Source organism: Pituophis catenifer, unplaced genomic scaffold, assembly GCF_029215685.1.
Source record: "Pituophis catenifer annectens isolate HBS135680 unplaced genomic scaffold, rPitCat1.0.hap2 SCAF_8, whole genome shotgun sequence".
In the NCBI taxonomy this organism is placed as follows: domain Eukaryota; kingdom Metazoa; phylum Chordata; class Lepidosauria; order Squamata; family Colubridae; genus Pituophis; species Pituophis catenifer.
The window spans coordinates 2,230,200-2,255,309 of NW_027256888.1; the positions used below are offsets into that span (position 1 = coordinate 2,230,200).

At 44.3% G+C, this 25,110-nt stretch overlaps 1 protein-coding gene across 1 annotated transcript; it reads right to left on the minus strand.

Annotated features, from left to right (window-relative positions):
* Positions 1–899: 899 nt before the first annotated feature.
* On the minus strand, positions 900–21,681 carry SEPSECS (Sep (O-phosphoserine) tRNA:Sec (selenocysteine) tRNA synthase). The gene is made up of 11 exons (XM_070948241.1): positions 21,532–21,681; positions 20,549–20,703; positions 19,039–19,157; positions 17,884–18,042; positions 14,865–15,018; positions 11,810–11,912; positions 11,057–11,186; positions 9,282–9,373; positions 3,981–4,074; positions 3,275–3,365; positions 900–1,281 (listed from the first exon to the last, which is right to left on the minus strand). Exons 1-11 carry the CDS (start codon positions 21,643–21,645, stop codon positions 1,011–1,013), a joined length of 1,482 nt encoding a protein of 493 aa, XP_070804342.1. The 5' UTR covers positions 21,646–21,681; the 3' UTR covers positions 900–1,010.
* Positions 21,682–25,110: the final 3,429 nt, after the last annotated feature.

Sequence of the window (25,110 nt, forward strand, 5' to 3'; positions counted from 1 at the left end):
TCTGCCTCTATCTAGGATCAAACTCACAGTCTCCTGATTGTGCGGAGAGAGTTCCACCTCTAAGCCACCGCACCGCTCATCTCAACCGCTATACGTAGGCAGTTAATCCAAATTCATCGTTTGCATGCAGCTTAGCTTATGTTTCAAGATGGCGTCTGGTGAAAAGTTCTGGAGAGCCTTCAAGCCTTCCTGGATTTTGGGGCCACCGTATTCGGTCCTAATCAAGGCATTACCCAACTACGGCTATTCCTCGACTTACGACCACAACGGAGCCCAAAATTTCCATTGCTAAGTGAGACGTTTGTTAAGTGAGCTTCGCCCCGTTGTACGACCTTTCTTGCCATAGCTGTTAAGTGAATCGCTGCAGTTGTTAAGTTAGTAACACGGCTGTTAAGCGAATCTGGCTTTTCCCATTGGCTTTGCTCGTCAGAAAGTCACAAAAGATCATCACGTGATCCTGGGAAATATCGTCATAAATATGAGTCAGTTGCCAAGCGTCTGAATTTTGATCACGTGATCATTGGGGAGGCTGCAACGGTCGTAGGTGTGAAAAGTGGTCCTAAGTCACTTTTTGCAGTGCCCCTTGTAACTTCGGTCACTAAATGAACCGTTGTAACTCAAGGACTACCTGCACAGAATTGACAACGAACACACTTGAAAAGTAGCAGATAATATGCAGAAGGGCAGCTCTTAAAACCCTGAGAAGCTGCCCCAATGAATGACTTTTAACTCTCATTTGTCTGCCCTCGTGACGTGTGGCCGTCCCAATTCTTCTTAGGAATGTTGAGATGATCAGCTCAGCTGTCAACAATTCAACATGGATTTAAATCTGAAATTTAAATCGAAATGCCTTCTTGGACATATAAAATCCAAGTGAAGGAGCAAAATGATCTCTTTATTCATTTCAATGGGACAATGGGAGGAGGAGGCCCTGAGTTGATTCACCTGATTATTTTACTAAATTTAAATAAAAAAATCATTCTAAGCTGGAAGTTCATTTTCGGGATGATCTAAGGCTGGGTGTCTCCTTCTTCTATCTCGCGTTTTTCCATCTCGGAATCCATATCTACGTTCGGCAGTGGTCCATCTTGAAGGCCCTTTCCTCTTCTTAGAGCCTTCAGACATTTATCCAGCCTTTTCACAAACATCTCCACGTCTTCTGCCTTCATCCCAATGGCCGAGGCAGCATTGAGGTAGGAGCAAAGATACTGGTCTGTGTGGGCCATAAAACCTTTGAAAGTATATCCACTCACGGTTTGTAGGGTCCCAGGAGACACCACCCTGCAAGCAAAGGAAATGGGAGTCAAAACCGGTTTCTACCACCGCTTGACTTGGAATAAGGGAGGGCTCAATTCTAGGAGGACATAAAATCCACCAAGGGTGCCGTCTTCTGCGGATGTGCCCATATTGGAAGCTCCTTTAAAATCTGTCAGACTTGCTTCGGAGTAAAAATTCAGTGGTTAAGTTGTGTACAGGTGGTCCCCGTCTTAGGACTGTAAGGCGCGGCCTGTTTCTGGCCTCCCCAGCCTCCAGCAGCACTCTACCGGCCAAAAACGGGCTGCGCGGAGGCACCGCAGGCCGGTCCTTTGATATTTCCAAGCCGGTCCCATGGGCCAAATTTAAGCACCCCTGAGTTTGACACCCCAATCTGTCTGTCTGTCTATCTATAATCTATTATGTCTGTCTGTCTATCATCTGTCTGTCTGTCTGTCTATCTATCTCATCTATCTATCTATATAATCTATCTCTCTCTCTCTCTACCTATCGTGTCTATCGAATCTATCAATCATCTATCATGTCTGTCTGTCTGTCTGTCTGTCTGTCTGTCTGTCTGTCTATCTATCTATCTATCTATCTATCTATCTATCTATCTATCTATCTATCTATCTATCCTATCAATCATCTATCGTGTCTGTCTCTGTAATCTATCACGTATGTCTATCAAATCTGTAAATCATCTATTGTGTCTGTCTATCATCTGTCTACTTACCTACCTACCGTGTCTGTCTATTGAATCTATCAATCATCTATCGTGTCTATCATCTATCCGTCTATTTATCTAATCTATCAATCATCTATAGTATCTATCTATCTATCTATCTATCTATCTATCTATCTATCTATCTATCTATCCTATCAATCATCTATTGTGTCTGTCTCTGTAATCTATCATGTATGTCTATCAAATCTGTAAATCATCTATTGTGTCTGTCTATCATCTGTCTGTCTACTTACCTACCTACCGTGTCTGTCTATTGAATCTATCAATCATCTATCGTGTCTATTATCATCTATACGTCTATCTATCTAATCTATCAATCATCTATAGTATCTATCTATCTATCTATCTATCTATCTATCTATCTATCTATCTATCTATCTATCTATCATCTATCTATCTATCTATCTATCTATATCTACCAATCATGTATAGTATCTATCTATCTATCTATCTATCTATCTATCTATCTATCTATCTATCTATAATCTATCTACCAATCATCTATTGCTCACATGTGAAGCTCCACTGGTGCAAGCAACGGGCACTTGTGCAAACAGAGTTGCACGTACATGCGTGCTCGCCCACCACTCACCCAGAACCCTCCTTTCTCCCTCCCCCCCATCCATCAGTCCGCCAAGCCGTAAAGGTCAGGGCCCCGCTGAATTGAAAGGCTGCCTATTATCCTGTAACTTTTCTCCAAATTACAATCCATAATGCACATGGCGTAAGACAGTCAAACGCCATACGAATAAACACTGTAAAGATTAAAACAGCAAAATTGAAAGAAGAACTCAAGGGCCATAATAGTTTTAAAGGCCCCAGATATTCACAAGGGGCCCCTTGTGGTGCAACCCAGTCCATGAACCGAGTGTCAGGTTTCGAGGTCGTCTCAAATAAATTGCATTTCAAACGAAGTCTTTGATGAAAAACTCCCATTTATTAAGCACGACATTCTAACTCCAACTCCATCGCAGCCAACACTGACTTCAAGACCCCAAACCCTCCCTTTCCGTTCCCCACTCCTCTGCACTCATTGGCCATCTTCCAAGTCACTCTACCCCTAATCTACTGCTCCAGCTCAAAGGAATTTCCCCCCTCCCATCCCATCTCCTAGAGGATATCATCTCCAGGGAAAATAAGTAGGTGAAAAGTCAAACGTCCCTTTCCAGACGCCTCCGCTTCTCCTTCTTATGTCAGCACTAGAGCAAATGCAGCTTGAAGTGCTGACACCGAGATGTTCCCGAGTGGAAATGTTAATATAAATGGACCGACCTTGCTCCGGAAACTTGTCTGGTGAAAAGCATGGATCCGAGCTGTGTGACAGCTTCAGGATTTTGTTTGTCAAGTTCTCTCAGTGACATGGCTGAAAATACAAAACAAAACAAAAAAACCACACTGGTGTGTAGCAACACTTCACGCCTTTCTCCTTTTGAATCACAAGCGTTTTTCCCACAAGCAGGAAAAACGTCTGTGAGAAATTATTTTTCATTTTGCGCAGACAAAAAAGGCTCGGGCGATAAGATTTCTCTTCTTTTTTTTAATTTTTTTTAAAGAAAAAGATGAAAAATATTTCAGGCCTCTCAGCACCTGCCGACGTATAACTTTTGCCGTTGTGTCTCAACCAATAATTGAAAGATCAAGAGTCAACAGCACATGACTCAGCACAGAATATTCTCCTCAAGTTCAGTCTCATCTGTATCTCATTGCTCTTCTTGTGCCCGTAGCTGTAAAGGTATTTAACCACGTATAAGTCTGTAAATATTTAGCTGTATATAAACGTCTGTTAATTATCTAAAGGCTCTGTGTGCTGTGTTTTGCTCCTGGGTTTATCTCGTAATACTAGTCACTCGTTTGCTTTGCAAAACTCTGACATATCTTAATGTTATTCTGCCCAGAATATGACATATCACACACCACACACTGCTTTGGAAGGGAAACCAACAACTTATGCATGTCACTCCCTTAAAGCCAACCTTACCTAGAGAGATAGGATTGTGCGGGGTATCCAACAGTCTTTCGTCGTAGCTTTCTGCCAATTTTTTCACCTCCGTTGAAAGGTAAGAAAACATTTCCTGAAAGAAAGAAAGAAAGAAAGAAAGAAAGAAAGAAAGAAAGAAAGAAAGAAAGAAAGAAAGAAAGAAAGAAAGAAGTAGAGAGAAAGAAAGAAAGAAAAAAGAAATGAAGAGAAAGGGAGGGAGGGAGAGAGAAAAAGAAAGAAAGAAGGAGGAAAGGAGAGAAAGAAAGAGGGAAAGAAATAAAGAAAGAAGAAAGAGAAAGAAGGAAAGAAAGAGGGAGGGAGGGAGAAAAAAAGAAAGAGAAAGGAAGGGAGAGAAAGAAAGGAAGGGAGAGAAAGAAAGAGAGGGAGGGAGAGAGAAAAAGAAAGAAAGAAATAAGGAAAGAAAGAAAAAGAAGGAGAGAGAGAGAGAAAGAAAGAAAAAGAGAGAGAAAGGAAAAGAAAAGAAAAGAAAATGATCTGTTTTGCTAATTTCTGGGGAAAGAGTTGCATGTCAAACGTTGCCTGCATAAAACACATAGGAAGGGTCTCTCTCTGACTTTTGGGTACCCCTCGGCAGCCATCTTGAAACATCCCTCATGGGTACAATTACAAAATACGGTTGCTGTGGCAACACGTCTAAAGCATAATAAAAAGCTGGGCGTGCTTTTCTCCTGTTCTATGTATGGGTTTTGTTCGCAGGTAAGAGAAAGGGAAGAAAGAAAACAAACAGACGGATGGAGAAAGAGTAGAGACCACAGGCCTGCGAGATTAACAAGGCAAAGATGGAATAGTGTGTTTGTTTTTTCCCCCCGGTAGGAAAATGATTTCCATCTCAATTTCAATCAAAGGCGGAGAGAGCTCCGTTCGCTTGAAAAAAGGAGAGAACGCTGGAAAACTGCTGAGAATTGATTAAATCAATGAAGTTGTTGCCTCCAAAATTGGGCTCATTTTGAGTTAGACAGAGATATTCCCTATTGGGCAGATCTCTCCCCGGTCTACATCTGGATGAAGTGAAGGAAAAAAAAGCATCCTTCGAACCCCGGCCAAGGAATAATAGACATCTTGGACACGTCGCTTAAACAGGAGCCAGCCGTGTGCGGCAGCGGCCAAAAAAGCGAATACAATCCTTGGTTGTATAAACAGAGGCGTAGAAGAAAAATCATGTGAAGTGTTAGTGCCACTTTATAAAGCCTTAGTAAGGCTACACCCTCCTGGCAAATAGATGGGGAAGAAATGGAGGTAGTGACAGATTTTATTTTCCTGGGCTCCAAGATCACGGCAGATGGGGACTGCAGCCAAGAAATTAAAAGACACTTACTCCTGGGGAGGAAAGCTATGGCAAACCTAGACAGCATACTAAAAAGCAGAGACATCAACCTGCCAACAAAAGTGCGTATAGTCAAGGCGATGGTTTTCCCAGTTGCAATGGATGGCTGTGAAAATTGGACCATAAGGAAGGCTGAGAAGGCCAAAGAATGGAGGCCTTTGAACTCTGGTGCTGGAGAAGACTCCTGCGAGTCCCTTGGACTGCAAGGCGATCCAACCGGTCAGTCCTAGAGATCAACCCTGACTGCTCTTTAGAAGGCCAGATCCTGAAGATGAAACTCAAATCCTTTGGCCACCTGATGAGAAGGAAGGACTCGCTGGAGAAGAGCCTAATGCTGGGAACGATGGAGGGCAAAAGAAGAAGAAGGGGACGGCAGAGAACGAGGTGGCTGGATGGAGTCACTGAAGCAGTCGGCATGAATTTAAATGGACTCCAGAGGATGGTAGAGGACAGGAAGGCCTGGAGGAACGTGGTCCATGGGGTCGCGATGGGTCGGACACAACTTCGCAGCTAACAACAAGGCTACACCTAGAATACTACATTCAGTTTTGGTCCCCACATTACAAAAAAGATGCTGAGACTTTGGAAAAACTGCAGAGAAGAGCAACTACCGATATGGTGAGACTAAAACATACGAAGAACGGTTGCAGGATTTGGGTCTGGCCAGTCTAGAGAAAAGAAGGACTTGGGGGGACATGATAGCAGTCTTCCAGTATTTGAGGGGCTACCACAAAGAAGAAGGGGGGTTCAACTTATTTTCCACAGCACCTGAGGGCAGGACAAGAATAATGGATGGAAACTAATCCAGGAGAGAAGCAACCTGGAATTAAGGAGAAACTTCCTAACAGTGAGGACAATTAACCGGTGGAACAGCTGGCCACCAGAAGTTGTGGGTGCTTCATCGCTGAAGGTTTTTAAGAAGAGACTGGTCTGCCTTTTGTCTGTGAAACAGAGCTCTGACTTGGTCCCTTTTTCTCAGCACAATAAAAGAATGGGGAAAAAAAAAAATGAAACGAACAGCCCTTACTCATTAGAGGATATACATTTAACCCCCCCCCGCCCCCCATAACGAGCTCCTAGATCTTACAAACAGCTAGCTAAGCAATTTGCTTGTACAATAAACGAATGGTCCTTTATACGAAGTTCGGGAATTTATGACGACGCCAAGGAGAAGCCTTAACTTTCAAAATTGTAACTGAATTGCATTGATTTTTCTACCTCCCATATTTAAGGCCGACACGATAGAATACTATCATGCTGGAGAAAATATTAAACAGGTTATTTATTCCCTGCTAGAGTGTCAGCTGAATTTCTGGAGGGGCGAGTTAGTACAAAAAAATAAAATAAAACATTTAAGTTGTGAATTAAGCAAGTCCAATGAGGAAGTTTCAACCTAGAGCAACTTATATTTCTTTTAACTTCCAAGATCTGAGATTGAATTACAGGTAGTCCTTGATTTATGACCACAATGGAGCCCAAAATTTCTGTTGTTAACTGAGACACTTGTAAAGTGAATTTTGCCCCATTTTACGACCTTTCTAGACACCGTTGTTAAGTGAAGCACTGCAGGTGTTAAGTTACTGTATTACCAGTAGTCCTCAACTTACATTTAGTGACCGTTAGTTCATTTAGTTCATTTAGTCTGAGTCCGCCCTGAGTCTTCGGAGAGGGGCGGCATATAAATTGAATTAATTAAATTAAATTAAATTAAACTAGTGACCATTTGAGGTTACAACGGCACTGAAAAAAGGGACTTATGACCGTGTTTCACACTTATGACCGTTGCTGCATTCCCATGGTCACGTGATTTACATTCGGATGCTCGACAACTGACTCACATTGCAGTGTCTCAGTGTCTCGAAGGTCACGTGATTCCCCCTTTTGCGACCTGCTGACAAGCCAAGCCAATAGGGAAGCCGGATTCATTTAACGACCGGGTGACTCATTTAAGACCGGCAGGGATTCACTGAGCAGACATGGCGAGAAATGTTGTAAAATGGGGCCAAACTCACTTAACACATTTCTCACTTAACAACCACACAGTAGTGGCCAAAATTGTGGAGACCTTTTGGGGGAAAAGTGTATTTTCTAAAACTAGCTAATAAGGCCGCTTCTTTTGGGAGTAGTGCCATGAAATTATATATCCATGGAAAGATAATTCAATCAAGAATGTCATGCAATAAATTTTAGGAAGGATTTGCTATGAGAATAGCAGTTACAATATAAAGAAGAAAAGGGAAACACGTAGAAAAAATGAGATATACAAGAGTTATCATCATAGAAAAAACAAGATATACAAAAATAATAATTATGTCAGTTAATTCTTCATTGGGTAACCTTTAGCATGAATGACGGCCTTACAATGTCTTCCCATGGAGGGAACCAAGCCTTTGAGTTCTGCAGCTGTTCTAATAATGTGAAACCAAGATTGAATGTTGGCTTCTGTTAACTGAGTTTTATTGCTGGGTCGCTTCTGAGTAACAAGTTTCTTGAGTCGGCTCCATAGATTTTCCATTGGGTGAAGAAGGTCTGGGCTATTCCCAGGCCATTCCAGCAGTGGAATAGGATTCTCTTGAAACTCCACAAAAAAAAAAGTGGTGTTATTAGCCATCAAACCTCCAAAATACACTTTTCCAAAAAGGTTTCCACAATTTGGGCCGCCCACTACTGTAAATTTTGGCCTCAATTGTGGTTGTAAGTTGAGGACTGCCTGTACTGATGCAAGGATTAGGGAAGGAAAAGAAAACCACTGCCTTAGTGAAAAAAAAAAAAAAAGTTTTTCCTGCCCCTTCCCCCCTAGGTATAGTGGAACCGAAATAGAAACAGCACTATAAATAGCTTTCCCCGGAGAACATCGTAGCTTTGGCTTAGCTTTTAAAGAGCATAAGGTAATAAACCACCGGCATTAAATTTTTTATCATTCATCACACAGGCCAAAATACACTCCGGAAAGGAAGGTTATTGCGTCTTATTCCTTCCGCATATTGAATAAGCGATAGATTTGCGACATTTCGAGAACTGGATTTACGGAGCAAAAGTACGTTGTTAGATGCGGGGAGCGCCCAAACTTGGCAAGTTTAAGACCAGAAGGACAGAGTTGGAAGGGACCCTGGAGGACCCCCTGCTCAAGAGGAGACCCTATACCAGTGATGGCTAACCTTTTTGCCATCGCGTGCCAAAAGCAGGGGGGAGCTTTTGGCACGCGATGGCACGGTGGGCCCGGTAGACCCATTTTCCCGCCCTCCCCAGGCTCCAGAGGTTTTCTAGGAGTCTGGGGAGGGCGAAAACAGCCTTCCCTACCCCCCCTGGAGGCCAGAAATGGCCCTTTTCCCGACTTCTGGTGGGACCAGAAGGCCCAAAAATCAGCTGGCCGGCCAGCACATGTGCACTGGAGCTGAAAAGGGGGGAAAGATCCACCGTGCCACGCGATTTAGATTAGCTAGAAAGCAGGAAATCCGACGATTCTAGCGAATATAAATCGTGCATCACAGCTGATTGTCGTAAATACCGGTTTGCCCGAACCGGTAGCATTTCACCCCTGCTATCCACCCATCGTCAATTTATAGTGCCCAGGAACCTGGATTTATTTATTGCCACTGTAAATACGCTATTCCAGAGACGGTTTTTGACGATTAAAGATGGTTGTTGGTGTAATGTTTAAAGGCAGCAGGTTAGCAAGCGAAAGACTTCGGCCAAATTCAGCTGGGTGACCTTGGGCCAGTCACTCTCTCTCAACCCTAAGAAGCAAACAATGGCAAACCGCTTCTAAAAAAATTTGACCTGGAGAATCTCCAGAGACGAGAGAGTAAGATTGTTTCTAATTTGGGCCAAAGATGGACACGTCACTAGCAAAAGATCAAAACCAGAATTCAGAGACTGCCCAACAGCCAAAGCCCTACGCATGTTGCTCATAAGTGAAAATGGCCATCTCGGACCCATTAATGCAGAAATGCTACCTTTCTTTCTCGAAGAAGTTGCCGGTATCCCTTGGTGCCCAAACTCAGCAACGTAATGAGCACATCTAAGGAAGGAGAAGCCGAAGCTCTACCTAGAGAGGAAAAAAAAAAAGAAAAGCAATCTGTGATGACCTGGGGGACGGCACAGAGGCAACAAAGGCAGCTGGCAGTTCAAACCGCCCCTTTATTGCTCCAAATTTCCCCAAACGCTCCGACGTTTCTGGCAAGTCCCAGAGCAAAGTGATGACACGCACGCACCCACACCTCAAGCAGCCTCTGGCTGCAAATAGTCCAGCCCAACGCTGTGAGCACCACGGCTGCAAAGCAAGAAATCCAGCAGGGTAAGTCGAGGAGTCCAGGAAGCAAAGGAGCAAGGCAATTAATCCAGAAATCCAGAAAGAATGCAAGGAATCCAGGAAAGTTCAAATGTTGGGACTCAGCGCTCCAGGAATTCAGCATTTGTTCCCGACAAATGTTCCTCCTCACAGGGTCTCCTTAAGTCTCAGTCCCCAGGAGTGCCTTGTGAAGACGGGTGGGGTCCTCTCCTCCCAAGTAGTTGAGTCAGTTTGCGCTGTTCCCACCTTCTCTCCACTCTCCGTGCTCTGGGATCAGGAGGGGATGGTCCTTGCTCATCGCCTGAACTGTGTCTCTCATGTTCACTGCTTAATCTCTCCTAGTCATCCTGTCCCCCCTTCCTCCCTGCCTACAAGCCGTCTCAATCCTGAAAAGCCCTGGCCTGACTTGGCCTGCTCCTCCCCATTTTCCTCCCGTCCCCTCGTAGGCTCCATTTCCAACTCATCTTCCTCAGCAGAGTCAGGCTCCAACGGGGGCATGACAGCAATCCATCATTTCTGTTCTTATTGTGAAAACAAAACCTCTCACGACATGAGTGTTTTTTTTTCTGGTGGGACCGGTCTATCAGGTCAACCTGGTCTATCCAATTACGGGACGGAGCATAACTGCTTTTCTCGCCTTTCAGCCCCAATCCAGGGGCCTTCGCAGGCAGTCGGTTTCATGACAAACTATTTTTTGTGTTGAATCTATGTTTTACCGACAAAGAAACAAAAGTATAGATCTATTTCTAGCTATTTACCATATTTTTCGGAGTATAAGACGCACCTTTTTCTCCCCTAAAAGGGGGTGAAAATTTAGGTGCGTCTTATACACCGAATGTATCCCCGCCCACCCACTGGCCCCCACCCTTTGGCCTCTGCCTGGCAGCAGTTACCTCCTTGCAAGCAAATAGCAAGAAAAAACAGCTCCTTTCAGCTTCAGCACCACCTAATTAGCACAAGTTGATTGGATCGGCCTCCTGACTTTCAGCTATTTTGCTCTCAGCTGTTTTGCGCAGAGCTCTGCTGCTTGCTGCAAGGAGTTAAATTGCTGGAGCAGATTTTTTTTCTCCTTATGCTAATCAAGCTATGCTGAAAACGAAACTGAAAGTAAAGCAGGCTGTTTGCTGTTTGCTGCAAGGAGGCAAAATTGCTGGGAGGCAGAGGCAGATTTCTTTTTCTTCTTTTCCTCACCAAAAAAGATAGATGCGTCTTATACTCCGAAAAATATGGTAGCTCTCGTCAGCTAGCCATACCCTTACTGGGATTTGAACCTGGGCTGCTTGCATATTAGGTAGATGTATTAGCCTCTAAGCCACAGGTTCTCCTCAGCTCCTCGGCTATACCAGGGAAGACATGGGGTTTTTTTCACAGTAATTTCCACTTTCATTAAAAAAGATATATCATTTTTTTAAAAAAAATAACCCCCAAACTCCGATGTACCTGGATACATTTTGCTGATTTCCTGTATGAAGGCGTCACTGAAGCCAGCGATGACAGCGCCACCTACTGGAACCATGAAATTTTTGTCCAAACTTTGCACAAATGCATCGATCCGGCCTCTTCGGGCACCCTAAAAAAGCAAAAAAAACCACCCCAAAAACAGGAAGAGAAGAACAAAAGTGATAAAAGTTTCATTTTAATCTTGCAAAGTTGTGTTCGCACGATGCAATATGTCACTTAGCCACAAACGTCTCATTTAGCAAGGGAAATTTTGGGCTCAATTGCGGTCGTACGTCGAGGACTAGCTGTTTGTTTTGATCGGCATGGCTAGTCCGCAGTCCTCAATTTACAGCAAGTTCATTTAGTGACCGCTCAAAGTTACGACGGCACTGAAAAAAAATGACTTAGGACCATTTCTCACACTTGTGACCACTTGCAGTTATTCTCCCCATGGTCACGTGATTCAAATCCGGACGCTTGGCAAGTGATTCGTATTTTTATGACGGTTGCAGGGACTTGGAGGTACGTGATCCGATTTTGTGACCTTCTGACGAACGAAGTCGAAGGGGGAAGCTGGATTCACTTAACAATCGGGTTGCTCGCAGTGATTCACAAACTTAACTCGCCAACGCCAAAACTAACTTAGCAACATAAATTGCCTCAGTCGCTAAGTGAATTACTGCATTTGATGGTTTAGTAACTCGCTTTTTTCCCCCCATCCTGCCTTCTTCTGTGGTGGGGTGCTCACCTTACCTGCTGAATGAGGTGCATGCACTTGGAAGACTGAACTCCGTACGCGTTATTGACGATGTGGGGGACGTCGTACTTGGCGCAGATCTCAGCCAGTTCCTCCAATCTGCAAATACAAAATGGAAAAGTTCAGGCAAAAAGGTCAGAACTGAAAAAACGTTCTGTGAATTTTACCATAAGCAGATGACAGACAAGCCTTTTAGAATGGAATGGAATGGAATAATAATAGGGAACAGAATAGAATAGGGGATAGGATAGGATAGGATAGGATAGGATAGGATAGGATAGGATAGGATAGAATAAATAGAATAGGGGATAGGATAGGATAGGATAGGATAGGATAGGATAGGATAGGATAAATAGAATAGGGGATAGGATAGGATAGGATAGGATAGGATAGGATAGGATAGGATAGGATAGGATAGGATAGGATAGGATAAATAGAATAGGGGATAGGATAGGATAGGATAGGATAGGATAGGATAGGATAGGATAGGATAGGATAAATAAAATACGGAATAGAATAGAATAGAATGAATATAGAATTGAATAAAATAGAGAGTTGAATGAAAATAGAATAGAATAAAAAAGGTAAAATGAATAGAATAGAACAGAAAAATAATAGGGAATAGAATAGAATAAATAGAATAGGGGATAGGATAGGATAGAATAAATAGAATAGGGGATAGGATAGGATAGGATAGGATAAATACAATAGGGAGTAGAATAGAATAGAATGAATTAGAATAAACTAGAGAATGGAATGAAAATAGAATAGAATAGAATGAATTAGAATAAAATAGAGAATTGAATGAAAATAGAATAGAATAGAAAAGGTAAAATGAATAGAATAGAATAGAAAAATAATAGGGAATAGAATAGAATAGAATAAATAGAATAGGGGATAGGATAGAATAGAATGAATTAGAATTAATTAGAGAATGGAATGAAAATAGAATAGAAACGAATAGAATAAGGAATGAATAGAATAGAATAGAATAAGGAATGAATAGAATAGAATAGAATAGAATAGAATAATGGAATGAAGGATTAGATAACATTAGAACAGAACAGAATACTGTAAAATATGGAAAGAAACTAGAAATAGAATAGAACAGAACAGAAGCTGGAAGGGACCCTTGGAGGTCTTCTAGTCCAACCCCGTTTAGGCAGGAAACCCTACACCATTTCAAACAAACGGCTGTCCAATCTCTTCTTAAAAACTTCCAGTGTTGGAGCATTCACAACTTCTGGAGGCAAGTTGTCCCATTGATTAATTGTTCTCAATGTTAAGAAATTTTTCGCTGGCAGAGGCATCGCGGGCCGGTCCTTTGCTACTTCTTGACCGGCCCTGTGGGTCAGATCTAAGCATCTCACATCCCACAGGCCTTGAGTTCGACACCCCTGCTCTAGATGGACAAACATACTAAGGTTTCCAAGGGAAAACGCATGCTGTAACTGGGGGCTCCATAGTAGCAATAAACTGCTATATATTTAGACCCCGAAAATGACAGTTGGATTGCTAAATTCCACCTGGAACCTCCTGCTACAAGTAGATCAAATGTCTAAAAATTACATCCGTGTCAGCATGAATACGGTCTTATTAATATCCTTCTATCGTGTAAAACCTCTCTTTGTGTTTGCAACAAGGTGGTTGCAAAGATCCCTCTTTGCAGGTAAGAAAAATCCTTGCCAGAACCCTTTTAACCAACCTTTCCTTGAAAGACAATTTCCCCTTAACAATTAAAGGATAAAATGTTCTCATTTTACTGGGAACGGCAAGCATAATTGATTCGCTTAGTCACCGGCTCGGCTTCCTTGCACAGAACCCAAATCACCGACAAAATTATACGATAATTCGACCTTGAAAAAAAGAGGCACGGGGGTCGGGATTCTTATCAAAGGTATTTTGTTGGTGCCGTTTGCTCTTATTTTAAAAAAAAAAACCCAACCTTTTACTAAAAACATCAAGCGTGCAGAACGGGTTTTGATGCAGTTGATGAAATAAATAAATAAAAAGAGAGAGAGAGAGATTTTTAATTATTGCTGACTTAACCCTTTGGAAAGAAAAGGGCTTAATGGAACTTCCTATGTGTATTCCAGAGACGGTATTCAGCCGGTTCGGATCGGTTCGCCTGTACCGGTTGCGGAATTCGTGGGTGGACCCGCCCACACTCTATGCCCGTGATGGAGAACCTATGGCACTGTTCTGTCCCCGTCTCACACACGCACACAAACAGACAGCCGGGGGTTAAATAAACTGACAGACAACCAATTCTTCCGATAAGAGGCTTGGCAGCAACCCAGTAGCTGCTTGCCAAGAACTTTACTCATAAACAAAATACACACAGTTCAAGAATTGTCTAGTTTGTAAAATAAATCCAAGGCAGATAATGTTGTTTCCAAAGATGCAATGTGACTCGATAGTAGTTAGTTTTGTCCGTCACAGAGTCTGAATGGCCACCTCACCCCCTTTTATACCCTGTGGGGTGTGGTCCAGTGACTCAGCCTAATCTCTGGCACGCCTTTTCTTCTGTTGCGCGCGCTTATCTCTGCGACGCTGGCGTGGATCCAGCCAAGACTCATTACCCTCATCACTGTCCATCTGTGGATGCGTGGACGTGCTTGGCCCCGGCCCTATCTCTTGCCCTTCGGCGTACACTGAAGGCATTGTCAGAGAGGAGGGTCCTGGAGAGGGAGGCCTTGCCAACTCCTCTCCTTCACTCTCGGAGTCCTCTCCTGACGATGACACAGGCTCCGGTAACGGAGCTACAACAGGCACGCGTGCCACAGGCAGCACGCAGAGCCATGTTGCCTGGCACACCAGCTCAGCTCCGGTGCCGACCAGCTGATTTTCAGGCCTTCTGGGCCCACCAGAAGTAGGGAATCCAGCTCTATTCTGATTAATTGATTGATTGATTGAACCTGTCCTACTCTTATTTGAATCAATCCGTGTTTTTCCACCTCCTTCCTCTCTGTGAAACTCAGCTAAATCTTCACACACACACACATACCCTTCAAACTCTTCATGCCACCGTTTACCTGGGGATTTATTTACCTGTCAGGTACCCTTGGAGCAAAACAGGATGTAGTGGAATGAAGACAGAGAATGCGATCAGCCCCAAGATCCAGGATTTTAGCTTCCACTGCCTGGAGATCGGTTCGTAGCTCGTCTCCTTCTAAAACATTTTCTATCACCACTGGCTCAAAACCTAATCCGGCCAACAAAAAAAAAAGAGAATGAACAAATGAATGGGCATCCGGGATCCTTCTGCAATTTCTTTCTTTTTTATCTGCAAACCCTTCCCTTCCACTTCATAGTTGTTTTTTGTTTGGTTCGATTTGTGCATGACTGTTGTGGTCCGTACGTGGCCTGTGCAGCTAGTAGCTGATTCTGACAGCGAGGAGGCTGGTATGATGCTGTGCCAGCAGCCTGTGCAGCTGGCACTCGAGTCGGACAATGAGGAGGCTGGAGAAGATGTGGTGCCAGAGGCAGGGATTCAGCCAGGGCCTTTAGAAGCTCCCATAAGTGAAGAGGAAGAAGAGGAGGAGCCTCTTCTCAATGCACGGGTGCGCAGAGCTGCCAAAAGGCAGGAGTGGCTCCTCAGGAGGAGGTCTCCTCGAGAGTAAGGCTTGGGGCTAATTGGCCACTCCCTTAGCCTATTTAAGGAAGGATGACGACTGATGCAATTTGCAGGAAACAACTTCATTCATATTCCTTCGCATCTTGATTCCAGAAACGTTTGATTCGGCTCTTGTTTCTCTCTTATCAGTTTTCCTGCAAATTGCTTCTGGGCATTCTGCCAACCACAGTAAGATTACGGTTATCTGAAATACTGTGCCTCAGAATTGAGTTATTATTCTTTGGATTCTTGTCGGCTGTTAATGAAGTTAAATTAACAGCCCTTGCTCAGAAAAGACTGATTTAAACTGTATTTGTGTTCGAACAACTACTAAGAAAGCTCATTAGTAGTCCTTAATTAGTAAACTAAGGTTCATGCGGACTTTGTGTGTGCTGCGTTCTTTGGGGTCCGTAGCTGGGGCAGAACAATGACGGTAGCCAGTTTTGAAATGTCAGGTTAAAAACATGTCTCGTGAACGCGTGGACAAACAGAACGACGATCTGCAGAAAGTAGTTAAGATGCAAATATTCATGAAACCGGAAGCTTCTCTTTTGGGTAGGATAGACACAAGCCAACTGAAAAAACAAAGCAAAGCAAAAACAATTTGGGGTGTGTTTCCTTCACGTGGATTGTACTTGCCAAACCCTGGAAAGAAAAAGAGCTGCCAACTCTTTGAAGAATGGATTTTGAAATTGACCAAATTAGCGGAGATGGCAACATTAACTGCTTTGATAAGAGATAATGGACACTAGACAGCTTTATAAGAGGCTGGAAACCGTTTGTGGACTTTCTACGCGCTAAATATAATAACAGATCGGTAACAGAGAGATTTGAAGATTAGTGTAATGTTTAGCTTCATCTGTTGATCTATCTATCTACCTACCTATCTATCTATCTATCCATCCATCCATCCACCTATCTACCTACCTATCTCCCTCTTTCTGTATCTATCCATCCATCCATCCATCCATCCATCCATCCACCTATCTCCCTCTTTCTGTATCTATCATCTATCTATCTATCATCTATCTATCTATCTATCTATCTATCTATCTATCTATCCATCCATCCATCCATCCATCATCTCTCTATCTATCCACCTACTTACCTATTTCCTCCCTCCCTCTCCCTTTCTGTATCCATCCATCATCCATCCATCACCTATCTACCTATCTCCCTCTTTCTCTCTTTCTCTGTCTCTCCCTCTTTCTGTATCCATCCATCCATCCATCCATCCATCCATCCATCCATCCATCCATCCATCATCTCTCTATCTATCCACCTACTTACCTATTTCCTCCCTCCCTCTCCCTTTCTGAATCCATCCATCCTTTTCATCCATCCACCTACCTACCTATCTCCCTTTCTTTCTCTCTCTCTCTCTCCCTTTATCTATCTATCTATCTATCTATCTATCTATCTATCTATCTATCTATCTATCATCTATTTATCTATCTATCTATCTATCTATCTATCTATCTATCTATCTATCATGACTGTTAAGTGACTGTAACAAGTTTACATGACATGTGATCCAAATTCAGATGATTGACAACTGACTCGTATTTATGATGGCTGCAGTGTGTAATGTGATCCCCTTTTGCGACCTCCCGACGAGCCAAGTCAAGGGGGAAATCAGATTCATTTTACAAACCAAACACCAGGATTTGTTTCGCTTAACAACCACCGTGGCGAGGCCAAGTGGTCAAATGGGGCACTCCACCGTTGTCTCGTTTTGTGACAGAAATGTCGTAAACTCAATCACAGTGGTTAAGTCGAGGACCACCTGTACTCAAAAGAAACCTGATGGGAAGTGACAGTGGGTGCCGCGACCCTCCAAAATAACCGTTACGTAAAAGCACCCGAAAGAACGATGCTCGATCTAAAAAAAATCCTGATGTCAACTCGCAAAGCATCCTTGGCCTGCTCTCGAGTTGCCATACGTCAGGGGGATGAGAAACCGACGAAGCAGCACAGCAGCCAAAAACAGAATCACATTCCAGCCTTATCTCTCTCAAGGCCATCTCCCAGGGTTACCCACAGTGGCCGGAGGGGAGTGATCTCTACAACTCATGGAGCCCCGGGTGGCGAATGTGATTGATGACACACCCTGGGGGGAGGGGGGGAAACAGGGTTATGATTGGAGCGTAAATTACGTGGGGTCAGAGTTGGCTTCACTTGGGAACGCGCTGACATGAAGCTCCTAATAAATAACTGGACTTCTTTTGAAGCTTGGCTCTTAATTAGGGCACCGTGGGAACCCTCACGCCTGAGCTGACAGACCCCATTTTTCGGTCTGTTCCCACAGCTGACGTGTGACTGCCGTTCGCCTCCAGAATGAGGTTTGTCGCGTGCACATTTTGAAAAATACATAAATTAAATGCAAGGCGTGTTAAAATTGTACGCGCCACACCAGCTCCCCCCACCCCCTTTGCGGGTCAGGGAGTCCGTTACCTGCGGTAACCATGGATTTGAAGCAGGATTTCTGGTCGATGCGAGGCCAGAGAATGTACCTGGCCTTTGGTCTTCGGTGCCGAAGCGTTAAGAAACATAAAGTGAGGCTCATGCCGGTTGCCATGGGAACCACGAAGCAGCTGCTGGCGGCCTTGACCCCTGCGAGGGAAGGAGAATCCGTATCTAAACTTCTAAGAGGAGGGGACGATTTGCAGATCGGGGGTGGGTGGGTGTTGATTTATGTGGGGTCCTTGGTGCTCTCTGAGCTGACTTGTCTTCTTATAGACGTCGCATGACCGAATTAGGTAACAGCATCAATGCTAAAAAGGGATGGGATTTGCAGAAAGGAAGGGTAATGGGGGGAAGAGGAGGATGACTGTGGGGTCCTTGGTGCTCTCTGATCTTAGTGGTTTTCTGGCAGACATTTCATGATTCAACTAGGTAACATTATCAGTACTAGAAGGAGGTGGGATTTGCAGAAAGGAGGAGGAGGAGGAGGAGGAGGAGGAGGAGGAGGAGGACGACGACGACTGTGGGGTCCTTGGTGCTCTCTGATCTTAGTGGTTTTCTGACCCAACTAGGTAACATTATCAGTACTAGAAGGAGGTGGGATTTGCAGAAAGGAGGAGGAGGAGGAGGAAGAGGAGGAGGAGGAGGAGGAGGAGGAGGAGGAGGAGGAGGAGGAGGAGGAGGAGGAGGAGGAGGAAGAAGACTGTGGGGTCCTCAGTGCTCTCTGATCTTAGTGGTTTCCTTGCAGATGTTTCATTATCCGAGAGACAATCAACCAGCCCAAAAGGAGCCCAGCACCTCCCCATCAGCAATTGGCACCCAGCATAGATTAACTCCAAGATTAACAACAGACCAACGATCAAGAAGTAAACAAAACCTCAATCAAGAAACTGTCAAAACAAGCTAACGGTAAACAGCTCAACCAAAAATAAAAATAAAAATCCAAGACCCCCCCCATAACCTTCACTGACAGGGCAAGACACGATAATATAAACTGAGAGCAAAATCCCACTCCCTTCTAGCACTGATGATGTTACTTAGTTGGGTCAGGAAACGTCTGCCAAGACCCCCCCCCCCGAGAGCACCGAGGACCCCTCAAAAGAGGGGACAGGCATTTGATCCAAGAAAACGTTGCTCCGTACTTACCAGCCAATTTTAAAACATCCAAGACCACCGAATTCGTCAGTTTGTTCAAGAGGCTGGAGCCTGCCGCTTTGGGCTGGACCGCTGCGACATCTCCAGATCTCCCGATCCCATGAATCAACCTGCCAATCAAACAGAACCTTGGTGAAACTAGGGGGGGGAAAAATTCCCATTTAAAAATTGGAAAGACTTAAGGAGCGGATGCGGTGAAATCTCAAAGGACGAAGGAGCAAGTTCTTCTTGGGGGAAATTGTAGGGAAGAACTACAATCGGTTTTGATGGAGTGGAATTTTATTGTAACGCATTGTAAGCCGCCCTGAGTCTCCAGAGAAGGGCGGCATATAAAAATAAATAAAAATAAAAAATAAATAAAATTGTATTTTTAAAAAAATTATTTATTTAAAGCGTTTCGATATCCGCGGTGGCTCAGTGGCTAAAGACGCTGAGCTTGTCGATCGAAAGGTCGGCAGTTCGGCGGTTCGAATCCCTAGCGCCGCGTAATGGGGTGAGCTCCCGTGACTTGTCCCAGCTTCTGCCAACCTAGCAGTTCGAAAGCAGGTAAAAAATGCAAGTAGAAAAATAGGGACCACCTTTGGTGGGAAGGTAACAGCGTTCTGTGCACCTTTGGCGTTGAGTCATGCCGGCCACGTGACCACGGAGACGTCTTCGGACAGCGCTGGCTCTTCGGCTTTGAAACGGAGAGGAGCACCGCCCCCTAGAGTCAGGAACGACTAGCACATATGTGCGAGGGGAACCTTTTGTCACCTTTTACTCTCTCTCTTAGGTGGAGCTCTGGTTTGGGCTGGGGGAACTATGAGACAGGAAGGGGAATCCTACAACGCAAGCAGGAATTTGCTTCCGTGGAAAACGTTGCATTGCATTGCATCCTGTCGCCTTAGCTAGAAATCACTTGCGTTTGTGTGTGTGTGTCATTCTGCACTCGAATTTAAGCGGGCGATCTTCGGCATCACAAACCAAATTTCAAAAGGTTGGGTGATCTCCATATTCGCCAGTAGAGATAGTCCTTGACTTATGACAGTTCATTTAGTGACCGTTCGAAGTTACGACAAAAGTGAGCTTTGCCCGTTTTTCACTCTTACGGCCGCTGAAGCATTTCCCCCATGGTCACACGGTTTCTATTTGGATGCTTGGCAACTGGCTCATATTTATGACGGTTGCAGCATCCCGGGGTTGCGCAATTCCTCTTTTGCGACCTTCTGACAAGCAAAGCCAACGGGGACACCAGTTTCACTTAACAACTGTGTTACCAACTGGTTTGATTCACTTAACAACTGCGGATTCACTTAACAACTGCGGCAAGAAAAGTCGTCAAACGGGGCAAACCAAATGCCTCACTTAGCAACAGAAATGTTGGACTCAATTGTGGTCGTAAGTTCGAGGACTGCCTGTAATGAAGTGACTCTATTTTTTTTAATTTTTTTTTATTTTGGCATCCTGTGTGAATAAACTTGAGTCCAAACAAAACTTCGGTCAAAACAAACCACCTTTTTACCTGTAATGTCTCCGAGCCACTATTTGGGACGCAACTCTTCCTTCTCGCTCACCCACACCGCAATTGCCCAGGAAATTATTGCTATCCATAATTGCGAGTTCATGAAGAAAGAGTTCAATTGTGCTTTCGTCCCATCCATCTTCAGGACATTTGCCCTTCAGGGGGAAAAAACAGCACAATAATAATAAATACAATATAAACAAGGTATGCGAAAAATACACAATCTTGTTTTCTTCTATTTGACCTGGATCCTAACAACTCAACTCACTCAACTCAACTCAACTCAACTCAACTCAACTCAACTCAACTCAACTCAACTCAACTCAACTCAACTCAACTCAACTCTAGTCTAGTCTAGTCTAGTCTAGTCTAGTCTAGTCTAGTCTAGTCTAGTCTAATTATTCCAATCACTCCTTTCAAAAACTCAAAAGCAAGCCAGCTTATGATTTAGGATTTCATGGACTCACAACCAGCTGGACTGGGTTAAACCATAGTTAAAGCTTGGGAGCGACTTCCCAAGGGGTGTCTAGAAAACAAAAAGGTGAAAATAAAAATCCAGCGGACAGCCCTAAGCTCTCCTGGTGGCCTCCCATCCAAGAACTAACCGGCCCAGACTAGGAGCTAAACTTGTGGACTTCAACTCCCAGAATTCCTGGGGCAAGCAAGGGAGGGGTGGGGAAGAGCTATGGCCCTTTTCTGACCTGTGGACTTCAACTCCCAGAATTCCTGAGCCAGCAGGGGTGGGGGAAACTATGGCGCCTTTATGACTTGCGGGCATGCTGGCTGAGGAATTCTGGGAGTTGCAGTCCATACGTCATAAAAGCGCCGGAGTTCTCCGCCTAGTGGCAGCTAAAGCAAAATCAGTCGCTCGATCCAAGCCCCGCCCACGGAGAGGCGTGACTAACCCGCCCCGGGGGCGGGGCTTCCTCCGAAACCCCGCCTCCGCCCCCTCTTTCCCAACCGCCCGGGGAGAGGAGCGGCACCTGTTCCAGCAGCGTCCGCACTCGCAGCTCGTGTGCGCGGCGGCCTTGCCATCCCTGCCGCACGTAGGCCGCGTTCACCAGCCTCTCGCCGGCCTGGAAGTTCTCGGAGTTCATGACGGGCGACGGGCGAGCAGCAGCAGCAGCAGCAGCAGCAGGAGGGGGCGAGGCCGGCGCGCAGGCGCAGTTGACCCCTGGCGGGTAACTCCGCCCCCCCCGGACGAGCCCGCGACGCCTGCGTGAAGGCGGCGCGCGCCCTCTACGGGCCGGGAGGAGGAAGCTCCAATTGAGTTGATTGGGACTGGGATGGGAGACCACCGGGCGATTCCCCAATTGGGAAGTGGGGAAAAAAAAAAAAGAAATGCTATGAAAAGGAGACCAGTGGATACCACTTGAAAAGAGGAGCTTGCTTCCTTCTGTCCCTTTTTTTTAAAAAAACATCCGTGTTGATCTCTGCTTATGCCCCAAAGATGCTAGTATTAGGCAGGCGTGTTCCCGTGCCTCGTGCAAGTGCAAGAGCTGTGGCTTTTGCATAATGACAGCACAAGAGGTTATTATCCGCCTGCCGTTTGCCCTTCGTCCCCAGGCAGCAGGGCTGCCCTGAATGCTCTGAGATTGCCTTGGTCCAAAGTCAACTCACACTGTTATCAGTAGCCGTTTCGTTCCTCAAGTCCAGCTCTCCACTGAGACTGTAGCCTTTTGAAGCCCACAGAGCTCTTTCTTGGGCTGAATGTCACGGATATACGGAGAAGAAAAAATAAATAAAATAGGGGCTTCAGTTTGCCTTTGTAAAGCATATAAACTGGAACCCAGTGGGGACGATTTACAGGCCGGGTATCCAGTCTCCATGGGTTCCATTGTTTAATACAATACTGACAGAAATATTAGTTGTTCTATAGTTCCTAGAGAGCCCTGGTGGCCCAGAGGTTAGAAGGCAGCATTGCAGGTTAACTCTGCCAACTGCCGGCAGTTCAATCCTGACTGCCTCAAAGTTGACTCAGCCTTCTGTCCTTCTTAGGTCAGTAAAATGAGGACCCAGACTGTTGGGGGGCCAGAGGCTGTAAACCTCTTAGAGAGGGCTGTAAAGCACTGTGAAGCGGTATTTAAGTCTAAGTGCTATTGCGATTGCTTTCCAGAGTTATGATTAAATTAAATATTATTACAACCTATTTATTATCTATCTATCTATCTATCATCTATCTATCTATCTACCTACCACCCAACCATCCATCCATCCAGTGGTTACAATGCAGCATTGCAGGCTAACTCTGCCCACGGTCTGAAGTTCGATCCTGACCGACTCAAGGTTGACTCAGCCTTCCATCCTTCCCAGGTCAGCAAAATGAGGACCCAGATTGTGGGGGGAAAGAGGCTGACTCTGTAACCTGCTTAGAGAGGGCTGTAAAACACTGTGGAGTGGTATATAAGTCTAAGTGCTATTGCTATTCAGTATCTTGCCCCCCCCCCTTCAATTGATAAGAACATGAAAATTGATTGGAAACCCTCATCTTGTTAGTTGATGCAGAAAGGTAATACAAATTAATGTAAATCTTTAACAAATATATAGGATTTTTTCCCCACTTTGATTCCAGTTTGATATATAGACCTTCTGTCCATCACTGGCTGTATTCTCTTGAACTAAAAATTAAGGCTGATTAAAAAGTGTTTGGAAGAGTTCTGCATTTTAGAAACGCAAGAGGGCGCCGATTTATAACACACAACTCGGTTTCCATTCTACATTGTAAAATGCTATTGCTCCCACTGCCAGGTGACGAAGGAGCAGGACCTGTTAATAATCACGCAGGTATAACCAAAATGTTAGCCTGAAATGCATCTGAAATCAAATAAAAGGTATAAACAGTATAAATCCATATTGGTAATATAAAATTAGTGAAATCTAGGATTCTGTTGTTTTTATTTATCAGTAGAGTCTCTTTTATTTAAAAGTGGGAGAAGGCATTTGGCATTTGTATTCGCAATTATGCATTTATTTATTTATTTATTTATTTTATTTTATTTGTATGCCGCCCTTCTCCAACAGGACTCAGGGCGGTGAACAGCCAAGATAAAACATAACATATAAAATTTAAAAGACATTAAATAATTTTGGCCCTCAATTTAAAACAACCCAGTTAAAACCAATTACAAATTAAAACCGAAAGGATGGGATCAAGCCAGCCCGGCTAGATGGAATAGATGTGTTTTCAGGGCCCGACGAAATCCCTGTTGCTCCAGAGGCCTTCAAAGGAAATGCAATTGGGCAGAGTTTTTTTTTTTTCCCCAAATGGCCAAGGCTTTGCAAAACGCTTCATCACAAAATATTCTGCCTTGAAACAAGATAGGCAGGAAATTCAGGAAGTGTCCTTCTGCGGTCAAACAATTCCAGGGCTGGGACCATTTCTCAGGAACAAACAGCCCTTTTTAATGGCACTCGTTTTATTCTGCTTAGCTTGGCGTTAAAGCCGTAAAGAGTTTACACAGGACGGTCAGAAAGCTGGATTGTGATGGGTGGACAATTCGCTTTATTTTAGGTTTTTATCGAACCATTCAAAGCAGCAACCAGGTAATTTTTTTAGGATACAGAATAATAGTCGGAAGGGACCTTGGAGGTCTTCTAGTCTAACCCCTGTTCCAGCAGGAGACCCTATACAGGTAGTCCTCAATTTACGGCAATAATTGAGCCCAAAATTTATGTTGCTAAGTGAGTTTTGCCCCATTTTTATGACTTTTCTTGCCACAGTTAAGCAAATCATTGCAGTTGTTAAGTTAGAAACACGGCTGTTAAGTGATTCTGAGTTACCCCATGACTTAGGGCAGTGTTTCCCAAACTTGGCTGTTTTAAGATGCATGGACTTCAATTCCCAGAATTCCCCAACCAGTATGCCTGGTTGAGGAATTCTGGGAGTTGAAGTCCATACATCTTCAAAGGGTCAAGTTTGGGAAACACTGACTTAGGGGAATCAGTTGCCAAGCATCTGAATTTTGATCATATGACCATGGGGATGCTGCAACGGTCATAAGTGTGAAAAATGGTCGTAAGTCCCTTTTTTCAGGGCCATTGTAACTTTGACCGGTCACTTAAGTGAACTGTTGTAAGTTGAGGACTATTTGTATCGTTCCAGACAAGTGGCTGTCCAGTCTCTTTTTAAAACTCCCAGTGATGGGGCACCGACAACTTCTGGAGACAAGTTGTTCCACTGGTTACGAACTTTGAGGTCTTCTAGTCCAACCTCCTGCTTAGGCAGGAAACCGTACACCACTTCAGACAAATGGTTATCCAATATCTTTTTAAAAACTTCCAGTGTTGGAGCATTCACAATTTCTGGAGGCAAGTTGTTCCACTGATTAATTATTCTCACTGTCAGGAAATTTCTCCTGAGTTCTAGGTTGCTTCTCTCCTTGCTTAGTTTCCACCCGTGGCTTCTTGTCTTGCCCGCAGGTGCTTTGGAGAATAGCTTGACTCCCTCCTCTCTGATATTTTCAGTGTTGACTTACTCAGACAGTTGATAAGGAAAGAGGAGGGCATTTGTGTGTCGTGCATTTATTCAAGGACTACTGAACCTTATTCATAATGGCAAAGAT

Coding starts and splice junctions, on each gene's coding strand:
- SEPSECS (XM_070948241.1), bottom strand. CDS start 21,645: ATGAACTCCGAGAACTTCCAGGCCGGCGAGAGGCTGGTGAACGCGGCC. Junction 4,075..9,281: donor AACTTCTTCGAGAAAGAAAG/GTAGCATTTCTG, acceptor TCTTTCTTTCAG/GAAATGTTTTCTTACCTTTC. Junction 3,366..3,980: donor GCACAATCCTATCTCTCTAG/GTAAGGTTGGCT, acceptor TTGTATTTTCAG/CCATGTCACTGAGAGAACTT.